Source organism: Sminthopsis crassicaudata, chromosome 5 (genome assembly GCF_048593235.1).
Source record: "Sminthopsis crassicaudata isolate SCR6 chromosome 5, ASM4859323v1, whole genome shotgun sequence".
Lineage (NCBI taxonomy): Eukaryota > Metazoa > Chordata > Mammalia > Dasyuromorphia > Dasyuridae > Sminthopsis > Sminthopsis crassicaudata.
In genome coordinates, this window is record NC_133621.1 from 7,092,137 (window position 1) to 7,117,083 (window position 24,947).

General features: G+C 43.5%; 1 protein-coding gene across 4 annotated transcripts in view; it reads right to left on the reverse strand.

Moving 5' to 3' along the window:
- The window catches only part of CRPPA (CDP-L-ribitol pyrophosphorylase A), a 261,917-nt gene that overhangs the window by 149,145 nt on the left and 87,825 nt on the right, over positions 1 to 24,947 (reverse strand). For all 4 annotated transcript variants that reach the window (XM_074266599.1, XM_074266600.1, XM_074266598.1 and 1 more), the window contains exons 5-6: positions 23,054 to 23,099; positions 1,541 to 1,635 (exon numbers count right to left, since the gene is read on the reverse strand). In XM_074266599.1, coding sequence (XP_074122700.1) covers positions 1,541 to 1,635; positions 23,054 to 23,099 — 141 coding nt within the window. The remainder of the gene's footprint in view (positions 1 to 1,540; positions 1,636 to 23,053; positions 23,100 to 24,947) is intronic.

Genomic DNA, 24,947 nt, shown 5'->3' on the forward strand with positions numbered 1-24,947 from the left:
AGGTTACTGGATTTCCACAGAAGGGATGTCCCCCTTCCTGCTAACACTCACGTGTCCCTTCTCAAGCACAGTAAGATCACCAAGGATAAGAACATTGGTTTGAACGCAGGAGACAATCGTCCCGGTTAAAAACTAGATTGTCAAAAGCATCAAGAGCTCTGATCAATACAATGGTCAGGAATGGTTCTGGGGGCAAAATGGGCAGCCCGCCTCCTGCCAGGGGGTCCTGGACTCATGGGGCACAGACTGAGACACAGCCAATGACCAGACTTAAAAGCCTGGGGTTCCTTTTATTTCCTCAGTTGGGGAGAAGGGAGACATGGGGAGAAGAAAAAAAATGTATATATATTATATACATGTTAGATAGATAGATAACTGAAAAACATTATAAAGAAAGAAAGAAAACTAGTAATGGCCAAAAATGGAAATCAGTATCTGCGTATCTCTGGACCATTCTCTGAACTCTCTCAAATGCTTGGAATAATCCACCCTCTCTGGGTCAAATCGGAATCCTCTCCTTCTCCAGCCAGCTCTTCATCTCAGGTTTTCTCCTTAACAAAGGGAAGTGGAGCAGAGAGACTGTTGCCCACATCCTTCTGCCAGCTAACTCATTCTCCAGGAAATCCAGGGCCAAGAAACACCTCTCTGAAGTTCCTCCAGACCCTCATCAAGGAGGAGCAGTGACAACCAGCCAGCTTTCATCACTCCCGTCAGTTCATTATAACCAACCAGCATTTATGAAGCACTTATGGTATACCAGGTGCTGTGTTAGGAGCAAAGGGCATGGAACCTTGGTCACGTCCTAGGGGTGCTCAACAAATGAGGTGTGCGTACGCATGGGGAGAAACATGCAGAGAGGAGACGGGAGCCGGCTTTATCTCCCCAGAGAGCTGACACAAGTGTCACAGCCTTGCCTGAACTCCTGGGGGATGAAGGGATTCGCGCAGCCAGGATCCGACAGCCAGCCGTCATGGACTCTATCCTCCAGACTGAGGCTTCTCATAGACATGGGAGGCTTTATGTTCATAGGAAGGGAGGCCTTAAATGGCTTCCTTTTACCCAACGGGGTCTACTAGGACATTTCCTACTCTCTCAACCCCAATTCCAAATAACTCAATTTCATCACCTTGTTCCACATTCTATCTAGCTTGGGACGAACTCAAACTCAGCTGAGTTTGTGAAAAATACAGGGTACATTTTTTTTTCTCTTTCCCAGTCAAACAGAGCATGATAAACCTCAGAAACCTAACCTAAGTAGCCTACGAAAAACCATCCTTTTCTTATTGATTTAACTAAATCAATCAATTAAATAAGTATTTCTTAAGTAGACACCATGTAATACAAAGACAACAAAATCATCCCTCCCCTCAAGGAGCTTACATTCTATCAAACTGTGCTTACAGAGGTAAAAAGGAAATTGAGGCAAAGAGATTTTAAGGTAATTTCAGCAAAAAGAGAGAGTATGAACTACGAAGAAAAACAAAATTATAATCTGGGTTTAAAAAAAAATGTTTTACCAATTCCATGGCCAAGCACTTACTTCTAGTTCCTTTTTCAGCAGTCCTTGAAGAAAATCTATACATTTGGCGTCTTCTTCTGTGTCCGTAACAACACAAATCTGGTGTGAAATTTTATCTGGAATTAAAGGCGGGGGGAAGAGAAATATAAGTACAATGAATGGGAAAAACTCAACCTTCTGAATTCTACTTTCAACTCTTAGTAATATGTTCACAGAATTGAGGAAGGAGTCTTGTTTTCATACAATAACAGAGAGGAGAAGCTCTACGTCATCAAGTGCTCTGACATTTTCTTCTCATACAGTCAATAAATACATATGATACATATGTATACATATCCTAGACATGGGGAGACCTGGGAGGACACAGGAGATGGAGAGTCCTAGAGAAGGCCCTTTATTTAACTCAGAAAAAGCCTTGAACTGGGGCATCAAAACCATAGTTTCTCAGCCAGTTCTTTTTCACTTTGATAAAGTCATCAGGCTTCTCAGGGACTCAGTTTCCTCCTATGTAAAAGAGAGGTGGAGAAGGGCTAAAAGAGGTGAATCCAAGGCTCTCGGAACCACAGAAATTACCAGTTCCCTTCAGAAGCTCATCTAACAGCTGCTGACATCTTTATTGTTATCTAACAAGCCAATTAATTCAGCTTTTTGAAAGGCCCAATTAGCCGTTCACAGTAAACCAAATTCTGCCCCTAAACATCTGATGCTCATTTTACATTGTTTGGAGTTAGGAGTTTGAAAGACCTAAATTCGGGTCTCACCTCAAAGATTGATTAATTAGCCTTGTAACCCTGGGGAAACAATTAAATGTCTTTCAAGCTCAGCCTCCTTTTCTATAAAATTGGGATAATAACAGCACCTACCTGCCCCATGTTTGTGGGGAGGATCAAACAAGAGGAGTATTTATATAATGATTTATAAAGCACTATAGAAATACTAGGTATCATCATCATCATCATTATTAATATTATTATATTATATAATATATTATCTACTATCAACATTATATTCATATTAATTAACTAATATTAATTCATTATATTCTATCCAAATTATAACAACATGCACAAGTTCTCAGTCTGGGGTTCAGAGAACCCTGGGATGGATTTTGAGAGTCTGAACTTGGAGGAGGAGGAAATCGCATTTTTATTTTCACTCAACTCGAGCAGAAGTTTAGTGTTTTCTTCAATTATATTTAAAAAAGAAAAAAAAGACCTAATTCTGAGAAAGAGTCCACAGACTTGAAAGACCTGAGTGTCCTGTGCCATCACAAGGACCGTCACAAGACAATCCTTCCATCATTCAAAAGCAGCGAGGGGCCTTCTGAAGTCTCCTCTCCAGACAAAATAACCCACCTTTCCTCCACTTTGACACTGAGGAAGGATTAGCTTTGTTCTGCTTGGTCCCAGAGGGTTCTGGGAACTAGAAAGAGGCCATTTTAGATGTTGGGGGACACCCCTCCTAACTGGAAGCATCCAAAGTAGAATGGGCTCCCTTGGAGCCTTCAGGTGGAAGCTGGAGGACCACTTCTCATCAGCGCTGCAGGGGACCATTCCTCCCAGATATAGGACGGCCTAAATGCGGCTGAAGTCGGAGCCAGCTGTTATTGCCCCTGTGTTTGTAATTAGGCCTTTAATGGCAGGGTGCCCCACAGCTGCCCCGTCCCCGCAGCCTTCCTGGGGAGATATTATTGCTGATATTTTCTATTTCATTGTTTTTGTTTTTTGTTTTCTCTTTTAAATGCAGCGCCAAGAACAGCCCCAAATCCATCGGGTATGGACTGGCCAGAGGGAGAGAGCAGTAGAGGCAAGGGCAGCCTTAGCTCCTTCCCCAACTATGCTAAACCAAGGGATATTATTATCATACGTTTTATCAAAGTGAAATCCGACACATGTAAAACAATCAAAGAACATTAAGTTTGTCCATACTTAACAGAGCCATAAAAAGGGAAATAATGCTCAATGGCCTTAAAAGTCAGCAGTGCAATCCAAAGAGTCCTGAGGGAACGGCTTCAGAGCCCAGCTTTGCTACTGAATACCTGTGGGAGGCTGAACAAGTCCCTTCCCATCCCAAGGCCCCAGTTTCCTCAACTGCAAAATGAAGAAACTGGGCCAGACGCACTTCAAGGTCCCTTCCAGATCTTGTCGTACAAGCCTGAAAACTACATGGAACAAATGGGAAGTGATCTGGGGTTTATCCAGGATTCTCCGAAGGATGGACAGATAAAACTCACTTCACTCTTTTTGGTTTTCCTTAATACTAGCAAAGCAATAGAGAATATTGAAATATAGCTCAGGCTTCTCATGCTACCTTTAGGACAGAATGATCACATACTTCCCTAAAATCATAGAATCACCAAGTAATAACTAACTAGTATTTGTATGACATTTTAAGGTTGGAAAAACACTATAAATATCATGTTTTATCCCCCTAAGGGAGAAGGGAAAGGAATAATCTTTTATGTAGGACCAATGTGTGCCAGGCACTGTGCTAAGAACATTTTTAAAATATTATCTCATTTGATTCCCACAACTGCCCTGCAAGGTAGGTGCTGTTATTATCCCCATTTTACAAATGAGGAAACTGAGGCAGACAGAGGTTAAAGGGTTACACAGCTAGTAAGTGACTGAGGCTCTGCCATTTAGAGGATCAGCTGGATGGCCCAGTATACAGAGCACCAGACGAGGTCAAGGATGCTGAGTTATCTCCCAGAGTTCTCCTCTTTTTGCATCCCAGTTCTTAGAGTAGTCACTGGCACTCGATAAATGTCTAGGGACCGTCTTCCTGGCTCCTTTTTCCTTTCCAACAATATACCCTCTCACTTGCAGCTTCTAAAGTCTGAATTAGTTCCTAAATATAAATTAATAAATAATCTAAACAATAATTATTTATTCTGCCAAGGCCCCATGGTAAGGGCAGGAGATATCAAGGAAAGCAAAAACAGAACCCGCACAGAGATCCAAGTTCGAAAGTGGGAGACATCGTGTCAATGGGTGGGTGCATAGGGCTACAGAGATAAACAGAAAGGGATCTGGCAAGTGGAGGACATCCACAGTCAATACGTGTGACCTGAAGGGAGAACTGACAGGTCCCATCATAAACAAATCAGAGGGGAAAGGAAGGAACTATCTTTCAGATCAATAGAAAAGAGGATCCCAGAAAATAAAATGGGTGATTTTGAATGTCTAAAATTCTAAAGGCTTTGCACCAACAAAACCAATATAAAGAGAAGAAATAAAAAAGGATCATTGAGTCATTTTTCAAAACGCACAGAAAGGAACAGCAGGATATTCAGAGGGAAACAGGAAAGCAGGACAGCTTTGAAAGTAAGAAAGTAAGACTTGAAAGTACTTTGACAGTCTTAAGCTCTAGGCAGTAACTTCATGGTTTCACATATAAATCTCTTTTCCTATTCTCCTTTTCTATGGAAATGTTCTCTTTCTGTCTCTTTCTGCCCCTTTACATCTCTCTATGAGTATGTGTGTGTGTCTGCTTCTTTGACTTTCTCTGTCTCTCCCTCTCTCTCATTCTAAATTAATCAAAAAGAATGGGAAAAATAAAGTCCTGCCCAAGTGATTTTGCCTCAAGAACGCACTTAAAAGTAGAGTCCAGAGGCCCAACACTCCATGGAAGAATTCAGGTCTGGGAGGGTTTGGGGGCTCCCAGAAAAGAGAGGAGAGGAACCAAACACGAATCCAAAGAGGAACAACAGAGTTGTCCGGGAACACGACCGAGCGCTGCTTCAGGCTGGAGAAGCAAGAGCAGGAATGAAGAAGGAATCTCCTAAAAGAATGGGAAATCTGCTGTGAAGAATGTCAGGAATGCTAGGACCCCGAAAGCTGTGGCTCCCATCACGAGAATGCCCTTTGATCTTTGCCAGGGGCAAGAGAAAGGTCAAAGGAAGCCAGGCCTGCAGCAGCCTAGGAAGGAACCCAGGTCTTCATTTGCTTTGATTTTTCTCTGACAAGAAAATGTTGCTGAAGGCTGGGAATAGCAGGGGAGAAGGAGAGAACAGAGGTTTGAAACCTGAGACAGATACGGAGATGTTCAAGCATCCAAGCCTAGAGAAACAGCAGCCCAGGGCATAGAAAGAACTCGCCAGGGTGATTGCTGAGCTCCTGATGAGGATCCTGGAGGAATTGGGGGAAGAAGGAGGCCTGGAAACAAGTAAATGTCCCCTTAAAACAAGAACAATAAGAAGGATCCTTCCAACTAGAGTCCAGAGAGCATAACTTTAATTTTGGGGGAAATTTAGTCACACATTATGGGAATGATTTTGTGAAAACTCGGGAAAGAAAGCAGTGATCCCTCCAAACCAACACAGTTTCTGTAGGATTATGTCAAGATAGCCTCAGAGCCTTTTGAGAAGGTAACTAAAGTACAAAATAAGGGCAATGCTGCGCACAGAACTGGATTTCCCCAACTTATCTGTCAGAGTTCTCTCCCTCTACCTGTGCAGATGGCATCAGAGAGACTAAGTTTTCCTCCTGCCCAGCTGATTCGGTCTCCTCTGCTGGATCTTCCACTGAACACAGGCTCTAACCCTGATATCTCGACCAGGGCCCTTCGCTCTTCTCCTCCGGTGAGCTCCCACAGCTTTAATTACCATCTCTATGCTAATGGTTCTCAAATCCACCTGGACAGACCACTCTGCTTTCCTCTAGTCTCCAGCTGCCTTTCAGACCTCTCTCTCTAGATCCATTGAACATCTTAAAGTCAATATCTGTAAAAACAACTCATTACCCAATCTCCCAGCATCTCCACTTTTATTATTCCTGTGAAGAACTCGCTCTCTGTCTCCGCCCCTCAGCCCATTTGCCATAACCTGGCAGGCCGCATAAAAGTCCCCAGCGGGGGCCGCATCTGGCCTGTGGGCCGGAGTTTGGGAACTCCTGCTCTAGGCTAAGAATACAGAAAGGCTTGGCTTGGGGAGGAAGAGGCAGCCCAGTGATGTGGTTCCATTCCGGCTGACTTGGCAGTTTGGGATGTCCTTGGTCATACTGGGTCAGCATTTTCATGGAATGATCTGTAACAGCTTCCTTACAAATTATTTGCAACTGGAAAATTTGGGGGAAGAGCTGACAAATTTTTAGTAAGTGAATATAATAGAATTTTATTTTGCTATATGGAACAAAAAAATCAAGGATTTCAAAAAATAAGGGAAGGATTCTGAGACTGAAAGAAGCAGAAACAGAAATTCAAAATACATGACAATAAAAATATATTGGAAAAAAAAGGGGGGGAAGTAATTAAAATGGCCAACTTATCCCTGAGAGAGAAGAGAAAATGTACCTTCCTTCCTTCTTTGCAGAGAAAACACCCCAGAGATAGGATGTGATGAGACTGGTGCTGTTTAGTTTTGCTTTTTTTCTCTTGTTTCATTTTGTGTAATAAGGGATGATAGAGGAGGGGGACATCTATCTGGGAGTAAAAGTCATATAACAACAGAAATCATCAATAATATGTTTTCCTTTTCACTTTAAGTTCATGAATGACTAAATGGTCAGAGATACCCCAAAGAAGAAGATATGACCAGAAGGGGGCTGTTTGGATTCTGGGAAGGCTCAGAAATGGTGAGTGGAATCATGCAGTCATTGACTGCATGGTAATGTTGATTTCCTGATCATTCTCAGAGCTAGAGATTGAGGGGTGATAAGGGGAAGCCCTGAAGAAGCCCATCAAACCCTAAGTGATGTGGCAGGAAGATGGTGAAAGAGCCTCAAGCCAGAATGATTCAAGAATGGCAACAGAAATAAAGGCATTCACCGTCAGGATATTAACACCATAACAAACACATTAGCAAACTTCAAGCTTACAGAATTCCAAAAAGTCTAAAAGGACGGATGTGAAATGAACAGAAACAAGAAAATAAACAACAAAAAAGAAATTAAAAACAGACAACGGAAACTGACCCCGCATACCATGTGACAGAACAGAAATAAGAAGAGGGAGATGGGAAAAACCACTAGACTGGACCAATTGAAAGAGATCAATGGCAAAGCTCAAGCAATGTTTAAAAGCACTTTGAGAATCAATCTTCAAGATCTCTCAAAGTAGGGAAAAATTTCCTAAGGATAGGAAAAAATCGGGAGGGTTACAGAGACCAAAAAAGGCAAGCGAGACGACCTCGGCAGCCATTCAGCCCAGATGCCAGCGTTCTCATCTCTAGAAAATTTCTTAGATAATGGTCTATTCATACATCAAACATAAAAATTGATGATAGAGAACAGGCAGGCTCCAAAGACAATTTTCTACAAGACTTCATCTTCAGTCATACAATTGAGTGGGTGTAAAGAATACAAGATCCTATTCTGTCTATTGTTTTATTACCGAAAAAAAAAAAAAAAAAATGACTCTGTAGAGCCTCGAGGGCTCTCCTCAAACTAGGTGTCTCCCATAAATCTGTAAAAACCTTGAAAATTTTCAAGACAGACGAGACCACAGGAATAACTTCGTTCAACAACCCACACAGTATCAATGACGTGGGAGGCGTCAGACAGGGGGACATATGCTCACCAAATGTGTTCGGCAGCATCTGGAAATACCCGTTGTGCAATGTCCATTGTGCAGAGTGCAAAGGCTCTTAAAAACCCTTGAATGAAGAATTTTTCCAGATACCAACTGCTTGATATTGTCCACAGACAGGTGCCAAATACCCTGGAATTTACAGGCCCCTGGTAATTCAAATGATAATAGTTCCACCATCCTCACGGGAAAAACAAAGTGGATGACAAGTCCCTATTACTCCAACTATGGTATTCAGTTTTATGACTATCCGGGTAGGTTGGTCCATCAGGATTTGGATCTCATGCTGATACCACTAATAAACACTACACTGGACTGAGGAGGAGGAGGAGGAGGGTGGGCTTAATCTTAGCTGGGAAACTGCACAGTGTATCCTATGATTCCAAGGAGAGAAGACTAGGGAAATCTAGTTTATTTTTCCAACCAAAAACATGCTCATTATCCCTAAGCTTTGCTTTCAGGAGATTCAGCATTTGCACTAATTGGGATTTGGCTGTCCATTAATCCACGGTCTTTCCCGACTGTTCTTATACCTGCCGGTGTTGGAGATCTGGGGACGTCCCACGTCTACATGGCTATAGATCCCTGGATCTATAAAGTCCTGAACAGCCATGAGCTGCTTATAGGTATCCCTAAGGTGGCAAGGGAATGGGCTCTGAGGTTGCTGCAGAATTTAATGAAGAAGGCCCCCCATCTCTTCCCCCGGTGCTGAGCCCATGAACAAACAGAACATTATTAGACTTTCCAGGGAGGGGGAATTCGTGGGAAGAGAATGTCAGCCTCGCAGTGTTTTCTTCCCACACACCTACAAAGTCTAACACGAGAATCCAGTATCTGTTCAACAAGAGCTGCGGGCTAAATCAACAGGGATTTGACAAATTGGGAAATAACCCCAAGACTTTTCTGGCACCCCTTCAGGAGGAAGCCTCCGTGGGACCTTTCTCTGCGATTACCCAAGGCCGCCTCGGTCTCGTGGAGCACGTGTAATCCCGACGTGGAGGAGGGGGCACTGGAGGGAAGGTCCACAGAAAGGGAAGGAAGCTTCTCGGAGAACTGCCAAAGGGAGCTCTCTCTTTCTGTGGACTCCCAGGTCCCATCCATCTCAGTGTGAGAGCATGTAGGTGTGTGCCGATGCAGTGATTCCCCAGGTAGAATGTAAGCTCCTTGAGGTCAGGGTTTACTTTGGCTTTTTAATGATCGAATGATCGATGGTGGAGCTAACAAGAGTCAAGGGGAACTGAACTGACACAAAACAAGCCAACCCGAGCTCTAGGCTGCAGTCTGAGGTCGTGGATGGACAATATTCCCAGAGAACCAAAAAGGACAATTCATACTTGCGCAGCACTTGGAAGTATATAAAGTGCTTTCCTCATAACAGCCCAGGGGAATGGATAGGATACATATCATTATATCCACTTTACAAATGGAGAAACAAAGACTGAGAGAGACCAAGTAGTGGGACTGAGCTCCCCCAGCCAGTGAGCAGCAGGGATGGGATTTGAACCCAGGGTTCAAAGGCCAAACACGCTCTTTGAACTCTGTTTAGGACACATGGAAAACTGAGGAAACTATATCCCCCAAATTCTAACAAGTCTCATTTTAACCAGTCAAACAGTCACAGGAACAGTTCTTCAGAGGGAAGAAGTGCTTGATTTTTTTTAAGTGAGTAAACCCTGCATTTGAAACTCCAAAGTGAAAATTTAACACCAGAGCAAGCTGGCATCTTCTCTGCAATTTGTGATCTTAAAGATTTACCTGGAGCCCTCACAGGGTTAATAAGCTGCCCAGGACCACCCAACTAGGATGTGGCAGAGATGGGACTGATCATTAAGAAGAAACTCTGAATCCAAGTCCAGCCCAACACTCTCAATTTGCCACATTTCCAGCTATGATCTGATCATCGATGCCCAATGCAGAAGACGCTGAGATTTCATCATTTCTATACATCAGGTAAGAGCAATATTCACCTCCCACCCTCCCACAGCCTCACACGAGACAATCTATAAGGAAACCCACCGACAAGTTGCCCGTGGAAATGAGGCCATCTCTAGAAGAGTTTTTACAAAGGAATAACTCAGACAAGAAGCATGGAGTAGACCAATCAATCCACAAGCATTTATGAAGTACCTACTGTTTTGCCAGGTGCGGTTGCAGATGTCAGGAATACAAAGACTAAAGTGTAAGATTCCTTTTCTCGAAGCTCTCTGGGGGAGACTATGCCCAGAGAGATGGGAGCCCTTTCAGGAAAGGGACCGAACACCCTTCTACGAGGGCAGGGTCAGAAAGAGCCCAAGCTTTCTAACTGAATTTGGATGTCTGAAAGGAGCCAAAGGAGGAAACTTGGAAGAACAGAGAGTGTGTGTTGAGGAGGGGCAGGGAGAAAGAACTCTGTTTTGAATGATGCTACAGAGGAAGGATGTGGTGAACAGACCCAAAGCCCCAAGATGGGGATCTAGCTAAATGTGTCCCATGTAGCCTCTCACTTTGGTCATGCTAACAATTATCTTTCCACGTAGACCGGGGTCAAAAGGAACTCACATTGTTGTAGAAAAAGTCACGATTCATTATGGAAGGAATGAGAAAAATCCTTTGCAGTTTAACAAAAACTGGACCAAAAAAAACCAAAAACAGATAATAATAACATATTACATTGTTTTATATCGATACCTCAAAGCTCTCAAAGAGCTTATAAATTGTTGTAGGTCCTCATCAATCCTCACAGAAGGCCCAAGGACTGAGGAGTGAGCCGCCATTATTGTCCTTCCTTTACGAACACGGCGATTAAGTGACCAGCGCACTACCACAGGGACATCAGCAGTGGGCCAGCACTGGGCCGGGTTCCAAGTTCAAGGTCGAGTAGCAGCTCCCTGCCATTTTGTAAGGAATAACATCATCTGAACTTGAATATGTGACCTCACTTAGTGGGTCCCTATTTGTTCCAAGCACTCATTTCATTTTTCTTTGTCTCCCTAAGATTCCTGCACGATGACTTAGCACATGCTGGGGAATCAGGATCCTCAGGCCTGTGTGCTTTGGTTGTATCTTTAGGAAACTTGACATTATTGCAAAGGCCTATGGGTAGACAGGCATTATTAACCTGAAGAAACTATGGAGAAATGTGCTTCCAGGGGAAATAATACTTTCCCCAGACAATAAAATGGAAATGAACCATTCTGCTCCAAGGCCTTGTTTCTACAACAATCCAAATTTAGTTAAGGCGTCCCTTCCTCGGTCTCCTCCCGTTCCAGAATTGTGCCATCCGTTCCCCTCTTGTCTTTCCACTCTGGAACACCCCAGCTCATCCTATCTCTGCAGACCAGCGGTGAGAGGACAGACCTTCAGTCATTCTCTACGGGAGACCCGCGTGCATGACTGCGGTCTGGGTCTCTTCATGTCGCACAAATAACACAACTGTCTTGGCGAAATCAGGAAAATGCAGAATCAAGAGTGACTTCTTGGATGGTATTAATGAATGCCCCGGTGATTGACTGATACGTCCTCCTTACTCAGCCACCAAAAACACCCTGTGACACAGCATAAGAGGCACTCATTCCCATTAGGCAGACAAAGAAACGAGTCAGGACATCATTAAGCAACTGGCCCAAGACCACAAAGCTAGCACGTGGAAGCCCTGGGATCTGAAGCTTGCCACCGTGTGACTTAGAGCCAGCATCTCCATCTCTCAGGGTTCAGACCTCTGCATTGTGAAGTGGACAGTCTGAGCTCCTTCCGCCTCCGGACTCCCCCTGCTCCCTTCCCAGGGCACCTTCCACCACTCTGATTCTCCCTATGCCATGAGTGAAAATCCCCGCCTCCTTCCCACCACCATTCTAGCTCTTAGCATGATACGTCAGCTCCCCACAGAGACACCTGCACTAGCTGCCAGGGAATTTTTGCTGTCAAGGAGCTAACAGACTTTCAAAAGGAGTCCCAGAAAATACTCCAATTAAGAGATCCCAACTACCTATTAAAAGCAATTTTGTAACTAAGAAAGAAGGTTTGTCAAAGGAGGAGTCCATTTTCACACAGTCTGGAAAGCAAAGGTGGGAGCCTGCCGCAGGGGGCTGCGAGCGGCCCATGCCTTCTGCACGTGTGTCAGTGAGAGTGAGTGTCAGTGAGTGTGAGTGTCAGTGAGAGTGAGTGTGTCAGTGAGAGTTAGAGTGTGTGTGTCAGTATGTCAGTGTGTGTGTGAGTGTGTGTATGTGTGTATGTGCATGTGAGTGTGTGTGTCAGAGAGTGAGTGTGTGTGTCAGTGAGAGTGTGTCAGTGAGTGTGTGAGTGTGAGTGAGTGTGTGTGTGTTAGTGAGAGTGAGAGTGTGAGTGTGTGTGAGAGTGAGAGTGTGTGTCAGAGAGAGTGAGTGTCAGTGAGAGTGAGTGTCAGTGAGAGTGTGTGTCAGAGAGAGTGAGTGTCAGTGAGAGTGTGTGTCAGAGAGAGTGAGTGTCAGTGAGAGTGAGTGTCAGTGAGAGTGAGTGTCAGTGAGAGTGAGTGTGTCAGTGAGAGTTAGAGTGTGTGTGTCAGTATGTCAGTGTGTGTGTGAGTGTGTGTATGTGTGTTTGTGTATGTGAGTGTGTGTGTCAGAGAGTGAGTGTGTGTGTCAGTGAGTGCGTGAGTGTGAGTGAGTGTGTGTGTGAGAGTGAGAGTGTGTGTCAGTGAGAGTGTGTGTCAGTGAGAGTGTGTGTCAGTGAGAGTGTGTGTCAGTGAGAGTGTGTGTCAGTGAGTGTGTGTGTGAGAGTGAGAGTGTGTGTCAGTGAGAGTGTGTGTCAGTGAGTGTGTGTCAGTGAGAGTGTGTGTCAGTGAGTGTGAGTGTGTGTGTGTGTGTGTGTGTGTGTGTGTGGATGTGTGGATGTGTATGTGAGTATGTGTGTCAGAAAGTGAGTGTGTGTCAGTGAGTGTCAGTGAGAGAGTGTGTCAGTGAGAGTGTGTGTGTCAGTGAGTGTGTGAGTGTGAGTGAGTGTGTGTGTGTCAGTGAGAGAGAGTGTGCCAGTGAGAGTGTGTGTGTGTGTGAGTGTGAGTGTGTGTGATGGATGGGAGGGAGGGACGCCCAGGATGCCCAGAGGGCCCCCGACACTTGGCGCTTGGGCTCCTGAAGCAGTGGGCGGAGGAGCCACCCCAGTTCCAGTCATGTTCCCCACACCAAAGGTTGCCCCGCTCTGACTTGGGACGGGGAGGGCCGCACCTGTCACCATCCTTTGAAACCGTCTCGAGTTTCCAAGATGAAAGCGGGTCCCGGCCGCTGCTTTCCCCGCCGAGGAGATCCACAAAGCTGAGCCGGCAGCGGGGTCCTGATCCAGCAGAAGCATTCCAGCCTCACGAGAGGTGTAAAGCATCCCCAAGTTCCCCAAGTGGGCCAGAAAGCCAATCCTCCTTCCCGCCCCAAGAGACCCTGCTCCCTGGCTCGGAATGCCGGCACCATCTTTCAAAGCTCCTAAATGTTTCTTCTCCCTCCAAGGATTAGGAAGCAAAGGTCAGCCCTGCTCTTAGCACCAACTTCACAGGGACCTAAGCCGGACCAGGGCCCAGTCGGAAAGCTCCTCCTCCAGCGGGGCATTTTAATTCAGAGCAAGGTCCAGATTTGTGCATCTGACAGCCAGATTCCATGAGGACCTCAGGAGTGACCAAGACGATGGCCGCAATAGCAAAAAAGACTCACGGACCATGGAAGAGACGCAAGGAAACAAACCCTTCTATAAACAACCCAGAAATCTGTCTTCCATTTCCCCCCCAGCCTCTCCTGCTAGGAGATTCTTCCATCGTTTTATTGTCCAACATGCTGACATCCCAAGCTAAAATTTCTCTATTCTTAGCTGAGCAAGAAACCATCATCCACGTCCAACTTCAGGCCTTTCCAGTCAGATGCCCAACTATAATCCTTGCAATGTGGTAATAATATCTCCTTTCCTCCCCTTGAAGGACGCTGGAGCATTTTCTGCTCAATACGATACGTCCAAGTCACTGTCTTAATGCCACTGCTCATTTTCTGTCTAACAACAGACGCTCAAAATCGACATTAAAGAGAAGGGAAGTCAAAGCAACTCGAGACCCCATTTTTGATCTCTGGGACGGACCCAGTCATGCAAAGCTACCCCACGGGCCCTGAGACATATGAAAGAGAAAACAATCTGGGGAAGAAAAGAGAAAGCAAACGAGAGGGAAGGAGAAGAGACGGATAAATGAGAGACAGCTGCCAGGCGGCCCAACATGGCAAATTTCAGATCTGTGACAAAAATGGAAGTCTGTGCTTCCCGAACTGGGAATCGAGGGTCAGAGGGTCTGATGGAGACGGCGGGGAGATCCCAGAATCTGCAGGTTTCAACTAGAAGGTTCAAGCATTCTTGCCCCAAGGCCACTAGGACTCTGCAGATTCTTTGAGGATGTTTTCTATGATCAGATCTGAACTATTTTTGAATGAGTCACTGTATGGAGGGTGAGCTCTCCTGTACTCAAAGTCGGAGCAAAACAGCAGACAGCTATGTGCCACCTTGGCTCCTGCACAAGCTTGTACCTGTCCCAATATTACCGTTTTCCAAATTTTTAATGCCGTGGTTTCTTTTTACCTTTTTATGTGTGATCGAGGGTCTCTACTTCCCTTCTCTCTCCCTCTCTCCTTTCTCTCTCCTTCTCTCTTCCTCCCTCCCTACCCCCCACCTTGGAAGAGGGGCACAAAAATCTGAGAAAGACAGGTTTCTAAAGTGACTCATCAAGATATTTACACGTTCCTTTCTCTACCTCTAAGCATAAATGGTGTGTATTTATTTTTTCTTACCTACATCAAAGTTTGGAGTAGCTGCTGGATTAGGGGTTATCAAGTCTTAGCTGCAATCACTCCATCTCACTGTTTTGGGAACTTGGCAGCTACTGACATGCATGAGCTAGACTTCATATAGAATAAGGGATAAAAAAAAAAAAAACATATCTGCAAATATTTAGCAACAACATCACTTCCCATTTCCCAGGACCACAGCCCTGTGATGATGTGCAAGGGTTATTCCTCTTTTAAAACTGAGAAAACGATGCATCTCGGTTGCCCAGTCAGTCACTAAGCTCATGTTAAACATTTACGGGCACAGGAGAACATAAAGAAAAGTGGTCCGTCCTCAGGAGCTCTCCTATCTATGGGCCGAGAGCAGCCACCAGTAAAGCAGTACACCCGATCCACACACACACACACACAGAGCCATTGATGTCAGAGTTGGAAGGTGAACCCAGGTCTCTCCCAAAGCCAGTCTTTTTCTTCTTCCAGAACAAAACCAAGCTGGCTCCAGAGCCAAAGGTGAAACAGATTGCCTCTAGTCTTCAGCCAACTATTTCGCTTTGGTATGAATGGCTTGAAAGAAGGATCCAAATTAATCAAAGTGCCACTAAATCCCACTGCCTCCCTCCTGCCTTCGCTAATTAAAGCCTGACGCAAATGTCCTTCCACGTTGTTACAGACTCACAGAACACACTCAACAGCACTATCATCAAAGGACAAAGAACAAATGTTGTATTGTGCACAAATAAGTTATGCTAATAGAATGTGGAACAGTGGAAAAGGAGGCCAGGGAGACCAGAGTCAGGAAATGTCCAAAATTAAGGCTCTTTGTAAATCGCCAGTGTCACTTTACATTGTCAATATACAGTGTGAGTAATGGAAACGCCGAGGGAAGGAAGGCACCGGGTAAGCGCTGAGGGCGAGGGACCAGGACTCGCCACAGAGCCGCAGACACATGCACAGCACACATGTTCGGGAGAGCCCCGAAATCCAGACGGCAGTATTTCCCGGATCCTGTTTCCTTAATTTTCCAACCTGATTCAAAGTATTTTTTTTAAATAAAAAGATCCAAGAAATAAAGGAATTATTTTCTTCATATGCTTGAAGGCAGCACGCTCTAATATGTTAAATGTGCCTCGCCCCCAACAATGCAGAACCAATTTTATTCACATGTGATTGGGTTTTACTCCTTCAGGAAAGGCTACAATCAGAAGCAAAAAGAGCTACCTTCCTAATGCTGAAAAGAAACCCACCAATTGTGTAAATACTAGCATGGCTTTTAAAAAATCAGCACAACAAAGCACTCCATCGCACCCAAAAAAGCATCTGAACGTGTTGACAAATCTAGAAGTCTAGTAGTGAAAGGTATCTACGATGTTTTATTAATAAGAAAAATCATTTTCTGCCTTTTTAACTTAAACTTCTAAATTCCCCGCTTTCATATGTTAGTGAAATTAAATTTCCAGTAATAGAGCCTGTAAACATCCAATAAAGGGAAACAATTAATGAACAGACAAAGACACAGACTCCTTTCTCAGCCATTAACAATGATGTACATCTGACCAATCAAGACTGAATTCTTTTAAATGGGAAAGCATCCCCACCTTCCATATTTCCATAAAATATGTGAAAGAAGGACCCATTAATTTTTTATTGCTTATAATCAGTGAGTTTTCTAAAGCTATAATCAGCAAAGAATAGAAGAAAACTCTAAAATATTATTCATCGCATTGCAAAATGAGGTCTCTCCAAAGGATGAAGAAAAGATGGTCTAAGAAAACAAAGGCAAACCTTTTTTTAAAAATTTCATAAGGATTTTTCTTCTGAATATTGATCCTTTTGCCAAGATATGGTCAGCATATTAAATTAAGTGTGGTTTGAGACTGTTTATATTGCTTATGTAAATCTAGTTAAAGTATGTTACTGCTGGCATGTGTAACCGCTTTCAGAGTTGGGGTGGGTCTGAGCACGCACAGCGGGCCTGGGTGGGCTCGGCAAGTTGGTTCAAAAAAGGACAATACCTCTTTGTTAGGTGGCTGTTTACAAACTTATCAAGTCATTCTCTAGCCCCTGTGTCTTATCTCACTGCTGCCAATTTATTAAGACTTTCACAGAGAAATGCAAGGGTTTAGAATATCAGCCACGGAGAAACTCAGAATAAAGCAAAACACACACACACACAAACACACATACACACACACAATGAGTGCCCTGTCAGAAAGGGGGAATTTAATTAAAATATTCTTTATAAACTTTGATATATGAAAATTTCATTTCTAATGTTGTGAATTATTCCCCTGTGACAAAGTATATACATACATACATATATTTATATATATGTATATATATATATATATATGTGTGTGTGTGTGTATATATATGTATATATACATATATATATATGTATATATATATTTCTTTAATACAGATAGAACTGTCATGAATATAAAGGCAGATCTTTGGGTATATTATTCCCCCCAAGCCAACAAATTAACTATTTCTTAGACACCACCTAAAGTACACAAAGACAGTTCGACATTAGTTAAGCCAGCCTCTGGGCTCAGGGTCCAGGAAGAGGCTATGACACAGCCAAATTCCCCTTCAGAACTTCCCAGGCTGCCGCCATTTGCCTTTTTCTCCCTCACCTGGGATGATCCAGTCATATCGGCCCATTCACTTGTTCTGAACACCATCAGTCAGTTAATCAGCATTTATTAAGTGCTTACTGAGCCAAGCACTGGGCCTAGTGCTGGGATGCAGAGGAGCACATGATACCTATTCAAAAAGAACTTTTTTTAGTCTTTCATTTTTTTCTTTAAAAAAATTTAACTCATTTTTTAAAATTTTGAGTTGAATTTCAAATCTTAAGGAGGAGAAAATATGCAAAATAGTATAATACAAGGCATAGACAAGATCAACAAATGTCAGAGGAAAGATAGTGGTGAGGGAGGGGAGGCAGCGGGCCTGGTAGCAACAAGGCAGGGGTCAAGCCCAATTCCAGAAGGGCTGTCATCAAAGTCCTACGGATACGATCATGTGATCATGCCTTGTTGCAAAAACCTGGACTTTCTTTCATTTTTCCCTTCATGAAGTGAAGGCAGAAAACAGACTTTTGTTCATTTAAAGATGAGTTTTTAAAATAATTGTCAGTTGCTCATAATGCCGGGCCAATGAGATTCCATTTAGCAAATGCAATGAGGGAAGAAGACGAGAAAACAGTCATGGCTTTTTTAAAGAGCCCTTTTGAGTCATCCACATGATGACATCATTCTGGAAGGGTCCTGGTCCCGTCTGGATACTGTGACTGATGTCAGATACCGGGGACAAGGCAGCTATCCCACATTCGATGCACATCTGTACACGAGAAACATTTCCTTTGACTAACACTTTAGCCAATTCAAAATCACCATCATCATTATTATTAGTAGTAGTATTTTCATAACACTTTAAGGTATAAAAAGTACTTTATTAACTCAAATAACCCTCAGAATAACCCTATGGTTTAGGGCTGCCTCTGTACCCATTTTAAAGCAGAATAAAGTGAGATACAGAGCGATGCTGTAATTCACCCAGGGCCACACAGCTAGAGTTATTAAGCTTTTAAGAACGTGCACATATGTACATATGCATGTGTGCATGAGTATTCATGTGTATGTCTGTGGGTTTATACAAATCTATGTGTGTGCATGAGTTTGGTGTTTATGATTGTGTCTTTTGGGTATATGTTTATAAAGATATAAACACAGAGAGAGAGATGAGAGACAGAGACAGAGAAATGGAGAGAGAGTCAGAGATAGAGACAGAGACAGAGATACACACATAGAGAGACAGAGATGGGGAGACAGAGACACAGAGAAAGAGAGACAAAGAGATGGAAAAACATATACATGGAGAAAGAATAGAGAGATAGAGAGACATAAACAAAGACAGAGAAATGGACAGAGAAACAGATTCATAAACAAAGACAGAGAAATGGAGAGACAGATACAGAGAGAGAGGGGCAAAGAAGAGAAATGGAGAGAGACATAGGCACAAATAAAGAAAAGAGAAAAAGAGAGAGAGAGAAAGATACATATGAAGAAAGAGACTAGAGAGAGGCAGAGACATGGAGAAAGACAGAGACAAAGGGAAGAGAAATGAAGAGAAAGAAACAAAGAAGAAAGAAAAAAAAAGAGACAGAGAGATACACACAGAGACAGAGACAAGAGACACAAAGAGAGAGAGAATATATATTGGGAGTCTCACAGAGCAGAAAACCAGCTCCACCCCTGACCCCAGGTGAGCAAGATGTGGGGAAGAATCCAGACGAGAGGACTGGAAGCCTTGTGCACAGCCATGAGATACTGGAGAAGGAAACATCTCTTTTAGCCAGAGAAATCAAGGAAGGCTCCATGGAGAGGAACCCATTCTAATCCTCAAAGGCAAAAGAATAAAAAAATTAAAATCAAAAGGTGCACAGGGAACACTCTCCAGGATTAGGAAAAGTCGTGCCTGAAACATGGGAACATTTGCTCCCCTCCAAAGCAGCTGAGGAGGCCTCCGGAAGGTGAGAGGGGCTGTGGCCTAAAACCCACCAAAAGGAAATTCTCAATTGCTCACCCCCCCAGATCTCATCTGGGACCTAAAATCAGCATTTTGAAGATCCCACCATTTAAAAACAAAACAAAACATCAGAGTCAAGGATAAGAGAATCCAAAGTCTGCAGCCAAACTCAGGCAGCAGAACCAGGAGCAGGAAGCCACATGAAGGCTAGAGATCAGGAAATTGTTCTCAATCAATATTCAAGATTTTATTAGGTACCACATGTATACCAGGGACCACAGCAGGCGCTGGGAAGCCAACAGAAAATGGATTCGGCCTCAAGCATGCTGTCAGTTAGTCATTGTCAGCATTCCCTTGGCTCTCACATGTTGCTAGGCTACAGAACGTAGAAACCGTCTAGATTAGCAGGAGGGGACAGGCCACGGCTCCGAGTCTGGCAGATGATCCAACAAGCCATCGAGCACTGATTAAGTGCTCCACGGGGGCACCACGGACACAGAGAAGCACTACACGCCTTACTCTCAAGGAGCTCCCACAGCACGGGCTCAGTCTCCTATGTGACTCCATCCAGACCCAGACCCCCACCTACCTACCTGCTACCTCTATGACATCCCTGACCCCCTAATTGGATGACCCACCTGTTTGCCTCAGTTTCCCATCTGTGAAATGGGGACACTGACAGAGCTTAGTGAGAAAACAAATGAGATGCAAAAAGTACTTAGCACAGTGCTGGGCACATGGTAAGTATCACCGAAATGTTAGCTTCCTGCCTTTATTTGGAGAACTTTAGCTAAGGGAAGTACCTCCCCTGAAGCTAACCTTTCTCCTCGGGAACCCCCAATGAAATATCAACCCCCATTCCTAGTTAAGCCTTCTGGGGCCAAGAAAGACACATGCAGGGACCTCAAAACCTCCCAGCTATTTCATCTCTTCTGCGCCCTAGTGCATTTTTATGTTTATTAAGAAATTCCTGACCCCCTCCATGCCCTCTATGCAAGTCCCTCCCTGGCAGCAGCTGGCAGCACGCCCAATGGCTATTTCCACCACCCTGACAGCGGCGGGCTGGGGAGGGAGGGGGGAGGTCTCCCTAGGTCCCCTTGGCAGGCCTTCAAGCTGTCAGCCCGAAGAGGACCAGCAAGTCTGGTGTCTCCTGGGGCTGCCAAGTGAGGGTCACCGAGAGAAATGCCCCGCCTGCCGAAGCTAGAAGCCAGCCTCAGAAGCATGTCGGGGCCCACAGATCTCACAGCTGTCCCTTTCTGCCACGCCGATAACTGTCCAAGCACGAAAGGGCACCCTGGAATCCGAGACCAGCGTGTCCCCGCAGAATGATCGCCAGTCGTACTTAGGGCTGGCAAAAAGCACATGGAAACACGGGCGTTTCCACCCACAGCCAGCATCCTGCCAAAGGGGCTACGGAGTGGGAGTGGGCCCAGCAGCCAGGTGACTTGCTTCCCAGAGATACTAAAATCAGAGCAAAAGGATTCAAAACGAGTTTTTATTTCTTCCTGCTAAGAATTTAACCAACCACATCTTTGTTTAGTCAAGGCCTCATGGGTAATGTCTGCAGCCCCCATCACTGGGCCAACATGTAAATATATGTCAACATTTTGATTTATATACTATGGATGATCTGTTTACACACAGTGAGAGACACAAATTGTAGCTCTTTGGTGATTTGAAACTCAATATACTTGATGGAGAAAGAATTTAGCAGTGAACTCCAAAGAAAGGTTAACTCTAAGACTGTATTTCCTACCATCAGAATGAACCTCAGGCCCCTAAATGTCAAGCCAACTGACAGCTTTCTGGGGCGCACCATGAAATGCTCAGATTGGAGCTCCGAGTCATGTTACAACTTGGGGAAAACGGTGTTTCTCAGTTTGCTTCCTAACGAAAGATCTAGTCCCAGGACAATAAAAAAAAATGAGTGAGAGATTCGGATTTAGGAAATTAAGAGACTCTGTCCTCAGTTCTAATGGGGGAAGATAACACAAAAAGGAGAAGGGAAAGGGTGAGAAAGAGCATTTATTAAGCACTTACTAAATGCCATGCACTAGCTAAGTGCTGATATGAATAGATATGAATAAAAGCAAGAGAATCCCTGCCCTCAAAAAGTTACATTCTAAGAGGATAAGAGTACATAGAAAAGGGAGCTACAGGGGAAGGGAGGGACTGCTACATGGTGAAGCCAGGTTCTGGGCAACATAAGGACGGCCAAGTGTAAAAGCTTGGGTGGTGATGGCCAGAAAGGGCCACTTGGGTGCCCAGCTGGAGCCAGTGTCCCAGAAGCACTGTCCAAGGTGCTGGGGAAAGAGCACAGAAGACACTGAGGCTGGATTCCTGCTTGTGACATAAATTTCTCCCTACTTCCCTCTCCTCCACATAGGAGTTGACTCCCAGAGGTGGGAGTTAGCAGACTAGACAGAAGGTGACAAATGGGTTTCAGACTTTGGTAGGTGACAGTTACCTGTTAGTGAATAAAAAGAAACAGCTTTTCCTAACCCCCAAAATGGACTCTTATATGATTTCCCCCAACCTTGAAAGCACAATTCATCCCTTTAAAAAAGAAGCTTTCAATTCCTCCAAAGTCAAAAGTGTAAATGGAAATAGGGATGCTGAATAAGATTCCTCCTCAAGTGTCTTTACCTGAGGGCCTTCCACGGAGGAAGCCAGGACTTAATTCTTTCTGGGATGCCCCTAACTGCTGGGAAGGTTTTCCTGACTCTCACCTCATTTGGCCTCTGAAGCCAAACAAAACAAAAATCATTTTTCCTTTCTACATGTCAGACCTTTGGAGAACCCAAAGATAGATACTATATCCCTTCTTCACTCCTCCAAAATCTTCCTTCTTCAGGCTAAAAATCCCAGATCTTATGTCACAGACTCAAGGCTCTTGAATTTCCAGGTTCTTCCTTTGATTGGGCTACAGCTTATCATTGTTCCTCCTAAAACATGGCCCTCAGAATGAAAGAATCATCGAGTGTTGGAACCAGGAGGGCCCTTTGAAGTCATCTCATCTACTTCTCATTCTAGTGATGAGAGAACAAGACCCAGAAAGGTTAAAATGGCTTGCCTGGTCATACATTAACTTAGTAGCAGAGTGGGAAATCCAACCCAGATCTGAAGTCAGGGCTAGAATCTCTATCTTGCTAGTATGCTGTGGGATACCTAGAGAGGAAACAATGCCATCTGTGTGACCTCAAAAATAGCCAAAGCACAAAGCTTCAGACAGAACTGTAGAGCTCACAAGAAGCCCCCAAGACCCAACCCTACTTCTCTTTCTAGAAACGAGGGGAGGCAAAGTATCTTGTGTATTGGCAAGAGATTATGGAAGGTTTTCTTGGCTGATATTTCACCATTCAAAAGCATTGATGAAAAAGCTAAAAAATCCATTTGAAAAGTATCCTTTTAGGGTGTTTTGATCATTCTCAATTGTCTCCCCGTTTGTGAATGTGCCATAATTATGAATATTGTCAAAGCCACAAATATTCCTTCCAAAAATTAAGAACTAGGAGCAGCCAACATGCTCACCATGCTCATTTCAAATAGCCATAAGATCGGGTTCTTTCCAAAGAACAAAGCCCTGTTTGGTTGCCAGTTGGCACGTCTGCTCGTTACTAGGCGTCAAGATAAAAATGTCTATGCTGAAGTCTGAACTTCCCCCCCCCCTCCAATTGGGATACATGAGAAGTGACTGTTACAAGGACAAACATACCTTTAATTATGGATTCCATGGCATAGAGGTCTCGTCTGTAGGTCACCTAAAGGACAGAAAAACCCCATCAATGTTCACAGAGCAGGAAGGAAAGTAAAACCTAGAATAATGTCCTATTCTTGATACCAGAAAGGTTAGAAACCAATGATAATGGAAATGTTTTTGTTATATAATAAATACCGCTGGCAATTTCACATATAAACTCTGCAAAAGAGTCTGAAGACTGTTTCCAAGCCTTCGGACATTCATAGAACTTAAATGGCAGCAGTCACAGAATGTTTATTAATAAGAGAAATTTTTTTCTAAATATTTTCCATAAATCCTAGAAAATGAGTTTAGCAGTCATTAAACCAGCATTCAGAAGGCCATGTTTGGGGTATCATTATCCAAAAGCAAGATCTGATGACAAGGAAATGTCAGCATCACAAAAATCACCAGATTGTTTCCTTAATTGGAATAAAATGCTTCTTAAATGTCAATCCCACATAAAGGAATAGTTCAGCCTGGAGAGAACGCTCTCATGAGCACCCAAGTTAAGATCACAAAACTTGAAAACCTTGAGGTTCCCAGACATTCTGAAAATGTGGCCATGGGGAAACAAGAAAGAGCCACAGCACGACATCCACCACAGCGCCGAAGCTTCGGTTACAACTTCTCCAGAGTTGCGTACAAAGATCCCAGTTTTCCCAAGGTCCTTGCTATACATCTCAGTGCTGCAACGATCATTTCTGGAGCAACTGAAGGTTTATAAAGCATTTTATAAATATTATCTCACTTTTGACCTCACAACAACCTGGGAGGGAAGTCCCCATTTTACAAATGAGGAAATTGGGATTCAGGTTATTAAATGACTTGACAAGGATTAAAGCCATGAGTAGTTGAAAGAAAATTCAACTTAATCAGTCTACCAAATGGGATCATTGAGTCACACCTGAAACGACCAAACAATAATGAGATTTTCCATTCCAGATGTCTACTAGGCAGCCTGATGGAAAGTAACAAAGAATAACCTCTGGAGAAATAGATAAGATATGGAGATTTGAGAATCATCATAGGAATGAAAGCTGAATCCACGGAAGCCAATGAGATAACCAAATGAAACAATGTAGAGGAAGGAAAGAAGCACCTGCCATCATGATTTGGAGGAGAATCCAGCAAACGAGATAGAGAAGAAATAGATGGGATGGGGAACTTGAAGAAAAATATAAACAAAGAAATAGTTTGTGTATGTATATGTGTGTATGAGTGTGTGTGTGTGTATATATATATATATATATATATATATATATATATATATGCATGTGTATATTTATATGTATAAATATATGCATGCACATACACATATACATACATAAATATATGTAAATATGGATTATGTATGAATGGATAGATATATATATAAATGCATGACATATACACATACACACATATAATAAAATAGTTGAGGAAAGATTATCTCGGACACTCCATTTGAGGTTTCTTGCCAATGTGACCTTGGGCCATAAATATCACTCTAGGTCACTCAGCCAGTTGTAAATCTTTTTTTAAAATCTTAACAGTCAGGAAGAAAATAAAATTACTTTACTGTCATCAAAATTATTTGCTTAATTAAGACAATTCTGAGTATCACCTCACACCTCTCAGATTGGCTAAAATGACAGGAAAAGATAATGATGAATGTGGGAGGGAATGAGGGAAAATTGGTTCACTGATACATAGTTGGTGGAGTTGTGAACTGACCAAATATTCTGGAGGGCAATTTGAAACTATTCCCAAAGGGCTATCAAACTAGGCATACTCTTTGATCCAGCAGTGTCTCTACTGAGTCTATATCCCAAAGACATAAAAAGGGAAAGGACCCACATGTGCCAAAATTTTTGTAGCAGCCTTTTCT